Source organism: Macrobrachium rosenbergii, chromosome 27 (genome assembly GCF_040412425.1).
Source record: "Macrobrachium rosenbergii isolate ZJJX-2024 chromosome 27, ASM4041242v1, whole genome shotgun sequence".
Taxonomy (NCBI): domain Eukaryota; kingdom Metazoa; phylum Arthropoda; class Malacostraca; order Decapoda; family Palaemonidae; genus Macrobrachium; species Macrobrachium rosenbergii.
In genome coordinates, this window is record NC_089767.1 from 12,592,822 (window position 1) to 12,605,726 (window position 12,905).

Here is a 12,905-nt window from a genome sequence, read left to right on the forward strand (position 1 = left end):
CAATTAGTAAGTGAATACGAACCAATGATATATGGACTATTAACTAGAATGCACTTAGAGGTCCAACAATTAGTAAGTGAATACGAACCAATGATATATGTATACAACACGTAGGAAAACTTGTTCCAAATATAGCTAAATACCTACTAGCCACAACATCCAAGGAAAATTCAAATAATTTAGATACAGAAAGAGATGTCCACAATAAAATAATATATTACAAAATAGATATAAATTACTCAGAATTACAAATTTCTCCAATACCAGTGAAAATAGATAATAATGTTTGATATTATAATCTTACACATGCAACATAAGATAAAGTATGATTTAAACGTTACAAAAAATAATAAAAGAACTTGGGAATCCCATATTAACTGTAGATTTCAATGGCCAAATTCCATTGTGGGACTAGAACAATATTACAACAAAGAAAAAATAGAAAACTTAATGAACACTGACAATCTCTGGTTTCTGAATGACAACTCTTACTTGGCAGCCGTGGCCATACAACGTACTGCTATAAAATGGCCGACAGCATTACAAAAAACTGAGAAGAATTAAAAGACTGAGAATACTAACCTTGATTATTTCCCTTCGTCAAGTTACTGTAAGGCGTAACTATACTCAGTTAACAATTAACTACCTTTACTTAACAAATAATAACAATAGTTCACAAACTAATTAGAACCATGTGCAGGCGTGAATAGTAACAGATGATATGTAATTATTTAACGGCGCTGTAAAAGATAAAATTCCTTTGTTCCATCGCACGTGGATGGGTCCAGGTGACAAATGAAAGGGCGAGTCGAGATTTGTCCTACATCACACATGATAAAAGACATCCCTCTGAAAGAGAGATGTCGAATTAACTAAAGGAATAGCATGCATTAAGGCCCTAACAATATGTCATCGATCTATCCTAATTTCACTATAATATCACGCCCGAATGCTTAAAGATTGCTCTAGACACTCGATCGGGTATGTGGACGGCACAGTCAGTCAAAATACACTTGGATATCTCTTTTCCTGATCTGGAAATTAATTAGACATGCAAACGATGGGTGGCAGTGGCTTGGAAGAGGGTCAACTAGGGAAAAGGGAGGTAATAGAGATGACTGGAGAGAGAGAAGTACGTGTGGTGAATCACGGGGTTTACTTAAGAGGCGTTTCGCTAGCAAAAGTCATGAAATAATTAGGAGGAAAACCAGGCCGCCAAAATACTTGTGTTCGTCTTAGGCTTACCGTAGTAGTCCAATGAAGCTATCCAGTAGGGTTGTAAAGTCCCCGTTGAGCGGGTTTTCTGTGGTGAACCGCCATTTTCTACGATAACGCTCCTAAGAGATTGGGTCAAGCGAAATTAGCCATATTTTTCTTGTGTAAATACCACCACAAGAAACATCTACCAGGGCCTTGCTACTACCACCAGCGGTATGGCAAGGACGCCCGAACTGCCAACCTCCCTACTCTTTCACCCATCCAAAAACCAGGGGGGGCGGTGGCCAACAGAACAGGCCGCCATGGCAGCAGAGGAACCCAGGAGCCCAAAACCATTAGGCTTCTAAGTCTGCGACACCGTCTCCGGCAGGACGATGTTGGTCGACACTGGGGCCGTTCGGTCAGTGTCCTGCCATCCAGAGAGGACCGCAAACACCCGCCGGACCTGGCTGCCTTCCTGACGGCCGCCACAGGTCCCCCATCCTCTCCTATGGCACCAGGCTCCTGTCAATCTCCACCCTCGGCCAGAGGTACACCTAGGACTTCACTGTTGCGGGCGTGAGGACCCAACTCCTGGGCGTGGATTTCCTCGCCCCTTTTTGGCTGCCAGTCGACGTCAGTCGCAAGCATCTATTGGACACCGACTCCTGCCAGTCCCTCGCCCTGGCGACGGGCCCCAGCACGCCCACCAACTGCTTCGTTGCCCCACACCAGCACACCCAGTTGCTGAAGGAGTTCCCTGATGTTTTCAAGCCCGAACCGCGCCAGGTACCTGGGGCCCTGGCAAAGCACGGAATCTATCACCACATAAGGATGAAAGGCCCCAAGCGCATGCAAAGTTCTGGAGGCTTCCTCCTCGGCGCCTTCAGGAGGCCAAGGATGCTTTCACCAAAATGGAGTGGATGGGTATATGCAAGAAGGCCTCCAGCCCAGGGCTTCTCCCCTCCACATGGTGCAGAAACCGGACGGATCCTGGAGACCCTGTGGTGACCACACGCGGCTCAACCTCACAACTGAACCGGATCACTACCCCCTACCAAACATGCAAGATCTCACGGCCTCCTTTCACGGGGCCAAGAGATTCTCTAAACTAAACATATCTACAGACGCAAACAACAGTTCCCATTAGATTACACAGTAATACTAGCCAGAACAGAAGACACTGCTAGAATCATTAAACAACTTAAAAACTCTGCAGCCATGGGCATCGATAACAATTCAAACATTCATTTAAAACATCTAGGTCCCCATGGCACACAAACACTGACAAACATAGCCAATTATTCATATGCACACTGCATTATACCACACATTTGGAAACTGGGGAAAATAATAGCACTTCTAAAACCAAACAAAACACCTACACAAGCAGCTTCATACAGACCCAAGACTTTACTCTGCACACCATCAAAAGTAGTAGAACACCTAATCTTACGCAAAACCACACCACACATACCACTGTCACCCACTCAACATGGCTACAGACCACACCACTCCACAACAACACTACTCACCAACCTTACAGAAAAAATACAAGATGGCATTAACTCCAGACGCCCACCACAAAGAACACTGCTAATCACAATAGACATAAGTAAAGCCTTTGATGCCATCTCTTGACCACTTCTCATCAACAAAGTTTACAACACCACACTACACAACACCACCAAACGCTGGCTCGCCAATTACTTAACAGACAGACAAGCATTTGTACACTACAATGGTGAGTCATCCAAAATCAGAAACTTCCCGAATGGCGTCCCACAAGGCTCCATCCTAAGCCCAACACTTTCTAACCTATTCATGCATGACATACCAACACCACCTAACAACATATACATCTCCTCATATGCAGACAATCTAACAATCATATCAATACATGCAGACAAAAACGTATGCTCCACACAAGTACAGACTTACATAACACAACTTGAAAACTGGCTCACACAAAACAGATTACAGGTAGCACCAACAAAATCCACAAGTACACTACTCACAAGTCACAACAAAGAACATCAGTACAGACCCACAGCAACGCTGAATAACACCACAACTCCACACACACACACGAAACAAAAATCCTAGGAGTCACATACAACACTTCAATGTCATTTGCTCCACATGTCAGTAACATCATCAAGAAATGCAGACCTAGACTAAATGCACTAAGATCACTAACAGGCACAACATTTGGACAACAAAAGAAACGCTCATCACAGTATACAAACAATACATCCGCTCCATAATAAACTACGCCAGCCAAGCCTGGCACCCTGCCATATCCAACACACAACTAAACAAACTACAAATAATACAAAACACAGCTCTTAGAATCATCCTTGGCAGTACACAATCCACACCAATAGAACACTTACACGCCGAAACCAAGATTCTCACCATCAGGCAACACTTAGACATGAGAGGCACACAATTCTTGGCATCAGTCATAAACAACACAAACAGCCCATGCTATTACCTTCACGACCACCCTCCAACACACAGGCAAATAGCGAATACACCACACAGACACTATACAAATATCTTGAATTCTATACCACCACCCACAAACATCACACAAAACAAAAAGCACATCCATACTCACCTCACCAGACAAGCACTTAATAACCTTCCCAACAACAAAACACTCGGCACCCCCCCAACCCAACATAAGCAGCACAGAAACACAGCTCTCAAGATTGGAGAGAGTACACCTGACTCGACTTCGCTGTGGTCATCACCAATCACTAAACACCTACAAACACCGCATAGACAACACCCAAACAGACATATGTCCACTCTGCCAAGTTAGTCCCCACACAATTACACATCTCTTAGTAGATTGCCCTAACTTGGCAGCTCTTAGACAACAACACAACATCCACACTACCACACAGTTATGGTCAGATCCAGTAAGCGTGGTGTCCTTCTTCTGCAATTGCAGGCTTCCTGGCATAACAGAGTCTGGGAACCGCAACAACAACAACAACTAGACCTTATAAAATCCTATTTCCAGGTACCAGTTGCGCCAGAGGACATACCCAAAACAGCCATCATCATGCCCTTCAGGTCCTACGTGTTCGCTTTCTCCACCTTCGGTCTGAGGAATGCGGGGCAACCTTCCAGAGGCTGATGGACAACATCATGGGGGACCTGAACTTCTGCATCTGTTATGTAGACGATATTCTAATTTTTTCCAGATCCCCCAAAAAAGCACCTGTGGCACATCCTAAAAGTCCTGCAGCGCCTGCAGGAGAACGGCCTCATCATCAGGTTCGAAAAATGCACCTTCAGTGTCGAAAAAGCCGACTTCCTGGGCCACAAGATATCCCAGGAGGGCGCCCGTCCACTCGCATCAAAGGTCGCAGCCGTCACTAGGTTCCACACCCCCACCTCCATCAAGGCTGTGCAAGAATTTCTTGGGATGGTCAACTTTTTTTTTAACGTTAGTTTAACCAGACCACTGAGTTAATATTAACTCTCCTACTGGCCCACAAGCTATTTAAACCTAATAATTTAATTAAACCTAGCGACATATATGTTTATCTAAGAACTAATTAAGTTAATTAGGAATGTATTATAAATTATTCTATGAATCTTATATTTTATTGTATAAACGATTAAATTTAAGGAATTTTAAAATATTAAAAGTGAAAATTTGTCATTTTCTGACAGTATATCTTTAAAGGAATATCTTTTAAATAAAATGTCTCTTTGGATTCTATATTTTGGACATACCTTTAAAATATGCTTTACTGTTATTTGTATATTACATATTTCCACATAGGTATAGGGGCATGGGGTTACTCATCAGGTAATCATGTGTCAGTTTAGTGTGACCAATTCTTAGCCCAACATTACTGAAAACCTCAGGCAATTCTGATAGGATGATGGCCACGGGTCTACAGTTTCTTTTATTTCTCTTAATTTATTGTTAAGACTGCTTTCCCTCCAGTTATTTTGCCATTTCTTCTTAATCACTGCTTTACTGTATCTAGTATAATCTTCTAATGGTAATAATTCTGCTGATATTGGCAGTGTTCTAGCCTCTTTTGCATAGGTGTCAGCTTTTTTCATTGCCTTCTAATCCTATGAGATGGTATCAACATAGAGTAACAGATATCTTTTGCATTTTCATTTCATGTAATGTATGTCTAATTTCATTTATAATTTGATTTTTTTGAATTTATTGAACTTAGTGAATCGCCTTTACTTCATTAAACTGGTTTTCATATAATTGTTAATGCTGTTTTTTATTGCTAGTAATTCGGCAGTGAACACTGATGCTTTGTTATGTAAAGAGGCTTGCCTTTTTATATTGTTTCTTCAGTCCAACTCCCATATCATCTTTGGAACCATCAGTATATAAATGAATATTACTGTGTACCTTGATATGTTCCAGAGCATACAGTTTCATAGAAAGTGGGTTATTCAATTTATTAATTGGTATTGTACCCATATCTGGGGAGCACTTATCATCCATGGAGGCATTATTTTGTTAAAATTGTAAAATCTAATATTATAAAGATCATTGTTAATAAATAATCTGCACTCTAATAGGGAACAATGGGGTAAATTTCTGTATTCCAGAAACAATCTGGTTTTTAAATAAATCTTTGGTTTTTGCTGGACCTTTATTATTTTTAAACCTCTGCACATCTTTGTTATTTTGAACTACTACAGAAGGTTCATCCCCAGGGTCGCATGCACCATGGCCCCCCTGACGGAGATCCTGAAGGGCCACCCTAAGTCCTTAGTTTGGGGACCCGACCACCAGCAGGCCTTCTCCCTGACGAAGGCTGCCCTCGACGAGGCAAACACCTTGGCCCACCAGGACCCCAACAACCCCCTTCAGCTGACGATGGATGCCAGCAATGTCGCCTGTGGGGCCGTCCTGGAGTAGATCGTCGCTGGAGCCCCCAGCCATCGCCTTCTTCAACAAAAAGTTCAGCCCCGCAGAGTCCTGCTACAGCACCTTCGAAAGGGAACTCTGCTCAATGTATCGGGTGGTACGTCACTTCAAGTTCCTCCTGGAGGGTGAGCCCTTCACAATCTGGACGGACCACCAGACGCTGGTCCACGCCTTCACAAAGCAGGGGAATGCATGGACTTCCAGGCAGCAGCGGCATCTCATGAGTTCACCTGCACAATCAAGTACCTCCCCAGTAGGAAGAACCCTGTAGCAGACCCCCTCTCCAGGATCGAGCTCAACACGGTGCAACTCGGGATCAACTATGAGGTCCTCACCCAGGAGCAGATCGCCGACCCAGAGACTTCGGCCTACTGCACTGCCATCACGTCCCACAAGTGGAAGGACGTGCCCCTTAACCACGGGGGGCCAACACTGCTGTGTGACGTTAGCACCGGCCAACCTCGCCCTCTAATACCCACCTCCCGCCACCGCCTGGTGTTTGGTGTCATCCATGGGCTGTCCCACCCCTCCGGCAAGACAACGGCCAAGCTGCTGGCAGAGAAGTTTGTCTGAAATGGTATGCAGAAGGACGCGACGACCTGGGCGAGACAGTGCATCCGGTGCCAAACCAGCAACCTAGGGCATCACACTGAGACAGAGATAGGTGAGTTTCTCCTGTCGGGGAGGCGATTTGGACACATCCACGTAGACGTCGTAGGTCCCCTTCCCCCATCAGGCGGGGCCAGATCCCTCCTGACGATCGTCAACCACTCAACCAGGTGGCCTGAAGCGATGCCCACGCAGGAAGCTACCACCAGTGCGTGCGCCGAGGCCCTCCTCTCCAGCTGGATCAGCTGGTTGGGTGTCCCGGACCACATAACCACCAACAGGGGACCTGCCTTCCTGTCCAAGCTCTGGTCCACCCTGGCACACCTGCTGGGGACCTCTCACCACACCACCACCGCCTACAACCCCGCAGCCAACGGACTGGTGGAGAGATTCCACAGATCCCTAAAGGCGTCCCTCATGGCCTGCTGCACCACCGAGGATTGGAAGTAGCAGCTGCCTTGGGTCCTCCTCGGTCTGAGGACTGCCCCCAAGCCAGTGGCGACCCGTCCGCAGCAGAGAAAGTCTACGGGGAGCCCCTCGTAGTCCCGAGCGAAATTGTCACAGGAGATCGCCACAACCCGTCAGTCCAGAAACTCCGCTACATAGTCAAGAAGTTCACCCCCGGCCAGCAGACATATACCGATAGGTCAGTAACCTTCATGCCTCCCGGCCTGTCCTCCACCACCCACATCTTCATCAGGAACGACACCATCCGCCCTACACTAACCAGGCCCTACAAGGGGCCCTTCCGCGTGCTCGAGCAGAACACCAAAGCATTCCGCCTCGCCCTGCACAGGAAGGACGATTGGGTGTCAGTTGACCGTCTCAAGCCCGCCCTGTTGGAGGATGCCGCAGATGATATCACGCAGTGCCCTCTGCAAGAATCGTCGCCTCCACAGCCAAGCCACCCAAAAAGAAAGTTGTGCGTCCGTCCCTGGAAGCACCAGGCCAGCCGCTCCCGCTCACACTGCACCCCACAGCTGACTTTGCGGAGCCGCGGCACTCTCCAACGGCCCAGCAGATACCTAGTTTAATGGGGGGGGGGAGTATTTGTAAAGTCCCTGCTAAGCGGGTTTTCTATGGTGAACCGCCCATTTTCTACGATAACGCTCCTATGAGATTGGGTCAAGCGAAATTACCCATATTTTTCCTGTGTAAATAAGTATCTATTACTAATTCATTTGAATCTGTTCCCTTTGCATGTGTTAGAATGTTATGTCAATTCTTGTCAACTTAGCTTTTATGTCACTTGTATTTTTCCATTATAATTAATACCGAGAGTAATTGGCCTCGGATCACCTGAATCCTATTGTATTCCTCTGTGTGACGTCCACACACCGCTTTAAAAGCGACCTGTGTTCTGAATAAACTAGCAGTACTCGTTCTCCTGCTCATTATTTTGCACCTATTAAAGGGTTATCCTGAACTTGAAACACGTGGCTGGGGCAAAGGTGACAGCTCTGTGAAAGGTATGAGCGGCAAATAGACGTCCGCTCTCAACAATATCCAAACCAGGGCTCAGGGTTAATTCGGGTGCTCAACGTCTGAGCTGCGAGGCCTGGGTCGCCTTAGGGCAAAATATGGCTGCTGTCTTGGGTAGACTCCTCCTAATCCTTGCAGCAGCTCTCCCTTTTTCAGCTTCCTACAACGAAACATTTCAGCAGCAGAAGGGAAGGATACATGGGGATAAAATGAGGGGATTATGCTATGTGGGTAGCCATTTGCACCATGTTTGCACAGGGCAGCCATCTTATGAATGAGGGTTAACCCCCGCCAGTAAAACAACGAAGTAAATAAATGTTGTTCCAAAACCCATGGAACATTTTCCTCAGCAGATGTCACCCTTTGTTCAAAAAATACAGTTGACAAACCAGATTGGAATACATGTGATGGCTCCTATTTAATTAATCACTTTCCCATAATATAATATTAAATAATGAACCAAACAGTACTGTCTACATTATAACATGCAAAAAGCAGATTGGGAAATTTTTAACTTGCATACAAGGAATATTCCACCATATGATTATTTGAGAAATCATAATGAGACAACGAACTCTTTGTGTCTTTCATTAAAAAATGCAGCATACAAAGCTACTCCTCATTCAAAACCTCATGATGAAAATCAAAGTCCCTTGGTTGTCAGATGATCTAACTGAATTAGTACGAGAAAAACACTCTCTAGCAAGAAGGTTAGATACTCCAAACAGAAGATTCAATCAAATAAAATCAAAGTCATTCCTAGAAGAAAATATATTAAAAATTACTTATATTATTAGCAATAGATGAATTAAAACCCTTCTATAATAAAATATCAGCCAAATTTAGAAAAGAATCATAAAAGGAAAAGTAATATCTTAATGGTCACATGCATCAGAAATAACAAGTGAAATACCAATTCAAAATGTAAGGGGAAAATTTAGAAAAATAAATGGAACACACAGACCACCCAGACAAGCTATATTAGATAATGGGACACATTTTTTTTTTTTTATCCCTTCGAAATAAGTAACGTAATTGAGGATCTCGCATACAGCATGCAGAACAAATGATTAATAAAACCATAATAAAAAGATATGAATGGGCCTCATCTGTGGGAGTAATTGAGGATCTCGCATACAGCATGCAGAACAAATGATTAATAAAACCATAATAAAAAGATATGAATGGGCCTCATCTGTGGGGGTTTAGATTTTCCATACAAAAAACTCACGGTTATGTTCTATAAAAATGAAAACTGGAAAAAAAAGTGAATAAATTGAAAATCAAAAACCATAATATACCAATTAGGCAAACTGCAAAATCTTTAGGATTAATTAATACTTGATGCACACCTGAATTGCAAAGCCCATATAACTTACATAAAAGAGCTTTAAATCTAATAAAAAAGCTATCACACACTAATTGGTGAGCTGACAGACATACTCTTACTATACTGTATAAAGCAGCAATGTTATTAATCATTGATTACGGACATGAAATTTATGGTTCAGCATCATTATTATTATTGAAATTATTCAAGTAGTTTAACCAGACCACTGAGCTGATTTTTAGCTCTCATAGGGCTGGCCCGAAGGATTACACTAAAATACTAGGTCTAGGACTGAGGCCAAGCACTGGGACCCCATAGGTCATTCAGTATAATGATGAACAAATTAAAATGAAATTAATATCTGCACGTTCTCACACTGCCACACGAACACACAATAAATATATTTACTCATGCTTCCACACTAAAAAGGTGTATTAAAATTCCGAATAAGATGTATTAAAAAAAAAAAATTTTATTTAAAAAATGCTATAATGGTTTTCGTGCTTTTATTTTTTACTTATTTTTATATATTATTAATTAAATCACATTTCCTCATGAACAACAAAATTGGAACGACTGAAAATGTAAAAGATTCTGACAAAAGTTCTTTCACTGATTTATTTCCAAAAGCTGACAGTCGCTGTTGGTCATACTTTGGACAGTCACATAACACGTCTGACCGTTATCATCACCTTGTACTCTGTACATTCGGGAGCCGGGCCACATGGGCTGCTCATTAAGTGTCCATGTGAGCTGCTCAATACGTGTCCATGTGTCAGACGAATATTGGCTACTCTGAGGCGTTAATGAATTACTTGTGCATCTCTCTCTCTCTCATATGATGAACTCCATTTTTCAACATTAGTATTATTTAATTTAGTTTATATTTTCAGTTTCTTCATTTCATATAGATATTACCCATCTTTATGCGTGTTTTGTGCTTAGTAACAGGGATGTTCACATTTGATCCTGTCATGTGGGTTGCTTCTTTGGCTGCTTTATCTGCCTTCTCATTTCCTTTGATCCCTAAATGGTCAAGAATCCAACATATTTCTACATTTTTCCCATTATTATATAACTTATGGAGAAATGATTTGTTGTATAATATTATTTTTTGATTTGTAACTCTGAATAGCTTCTATAGTGCTTCTTGAGTCACTAATTATCACAAAATTATTGAATGATGTTTCTTTAATTATTTTTATAGCTGATGCAACTGTGCACAAATCTGCTGTGAATATTGCAATATTATTAGGGAGAGAGAATTGATAAGTTTAGTCTTAGGACACTGTAGCCTGTCCCACTCCAAGCTCTGATTTAGATCCATTTGTATATATTGTGTAATGTGGACCGTTTCGGCTTATATGATCTATTGTATGTTGTGGTGTATAGGAGTAACTTTTTGTCCAAGGAGGAGGTTATTATTATTATTAAAGTAGTTTAACCAGACCACTGAGCTGACTTTCAGCTCTCATTGGGCTGGCCCGGATGGTTTGATTAAAATACTAGGTCTGCAGATATTTTGTCAAGCGCTAGGACCCAATAGATCATCCGATACTAAGATGAATGAATTAAAATGAAATTAAAAACTGCACATAGGCACATGCTCTCATACAATAAATACATTTACTCAGACTTCCTTACATACATACTAAAACGGTATATTAAAATTCAGAATATAAATTAAACAAAATTTTAAAAATTCTTTTTTGTAAAATTCAAATGTTAAAAGGATTTTCATATTTTTATTATTTACTTATTTTTATATTTTGTTAATTAAATTACAGTTTTTCAAGAACATCAAAATTGGAATGATTGAAAATGTGAAAGATTCTGACAAAATTTCTTTCACTGTCCTATTTCCAAAAGTAGACATTTGTTGTCGGTCATACTTTGGACATTCACGTAACACATGTCTGACCGTTATTAATACTCTGCATTCTGAGCACTCGGGAGCCGGGCCATGTGGGCTGCTCATTAAGTGCCCATGTGTCAGACGAGTATGGCCTATTCTGAGGCGTGTTAAAATTACTTGTGCGTGTCTCTCTCTCTGATATGATGAACTCCATTTTTTAACATTAGGTTTTAATTCTTTCAGTTTATTACTTTCAGGTTCTTCATCCCATATATGTTGCCATTTATTTATGATACCCATTTTTATGTGAGTTACATAATCTGTAACAGGGATATTCACATTTGATCTTGTCATGTGAGTTGCTGCTTTAGCTGCTTTGTCTGCTTCTTCATTTCCTTTGATCCCTACATGCGCAGGGATCCAACATATTTCTACATTTTTTCCATTATTATATAATTTATGGAGATATAATTTAATTTGTTGTACTATATTATTATTAGATTTGTAACTTTGAATAGCTTCTATAGCACTTCTTGAATCACTGAAAATTACAAAATTATTGAATGATGATTCTTTAATTATTTTTATAGCTGATGCAATTCCATACAATTCTGCTGTAAATACAGAAGCATTATTGGGCAGGGAGAACTGATAAATTTTGTCTTGGGACACTGCAGCATATCCTACTCCATGTTCTGATTTAGATCCATCTGTATATATTGCATAATGTGGACCTTTTCGGTTTATATGCTCTATTGTATGCTGTCTATGGTGTTCTGTTGTATATGAGTTACTTTTGATAAATACTTGAGGTGTGTGCAAATTCTCGTTTTATTCATTGTCCAGGGAGGAGGTGATTTTACTATTACAGGCACTTGTATATTTATATTCAGCGACTCAAACAATCTTTTAGCTCTAATTGGGAAAGGTGGTGGATGGTTGTTTATAAATACATCTCTTAATTCAAATAATTTTTGGTTGGAGAATCACTAGTTTGAATTCTTAAAGCACTTTTCATTGTTACTAGCTCTCTATGGAGAGACAAAGGCAGTTCACCACATTCCAACTTGTAGCGATGATTTTGGAGATGATCTAAAGGCTCCAGAGCATACTCTAAGGCCTTCATTGTGAACAGGGTCTAACATTTTCAGAACTGCGTCAGATGCCGAGCCATATACTTCACTTCCATAATCAATGATGGACAGAACTGTTGCCTTATACAGCACAGTAAGGGTATGTCTATCGGCTCCCCAAGTAGTGTTCGATAGTTTTCTAATTAGATTTAATGCTCTTTTACTTTTAGATTTTACATATGTAATGTGGGCTCTCCAGTTCAAGTGGGTATCAAATACTAATCCTAAAAATTTTGCTGTTTGGCCAATTGGTATACTATGGTTTTGATTTTTAAATCTATTTCTTCACCTTTTTCCACTTTTTGTTTTTATAAAACATGATTGCTTGAGTTTTATCTATGGAAAATTTAAAGCCTACAGATGAGGCCC

General features: G+C 41.5%; 1 protein-coding gene across 1 annotated transcript; it reads left to right on the forward strand.

Moving 5' to 3' along the window:
- Nucleotides 1–6,706: 6,706 nt before the first annotated feature.
- Nucleotides 6,707–7,770, forward strand: LOC136853279 (uncharacterized). The gene is made up of 2 exons (XM_067128641.1): nt 6,707–7,117; nt 7,216–7,770. The coding sequence occupies exons 1-2, from the start codon at nt 6,707–6,709 to the stop codon at nt 7,768–7,770; spliced, it is 966 nt and encodes a 321-aa protein (XP_066984742.1).
- Nucleotides 7,771–12,905: the final 5,135 nt, after the last annotated feature.

Coding starts and splice junctions, on each gene's coding strand:
- LOC136853279 (XM_067128641.1), top strand. CDS start 6,707: ATGCAGAAGGACGCGACGACCTGGGCGAGACAGTGCATCCGGTGCCAA. Junction 7,118..7,215: donor ACCCCGCAGCCAACGGACTG/GTGGAGAGATTC, acceptor CCTCGGTCTGAG/GACTGCCCCCAAGCCAGTGG.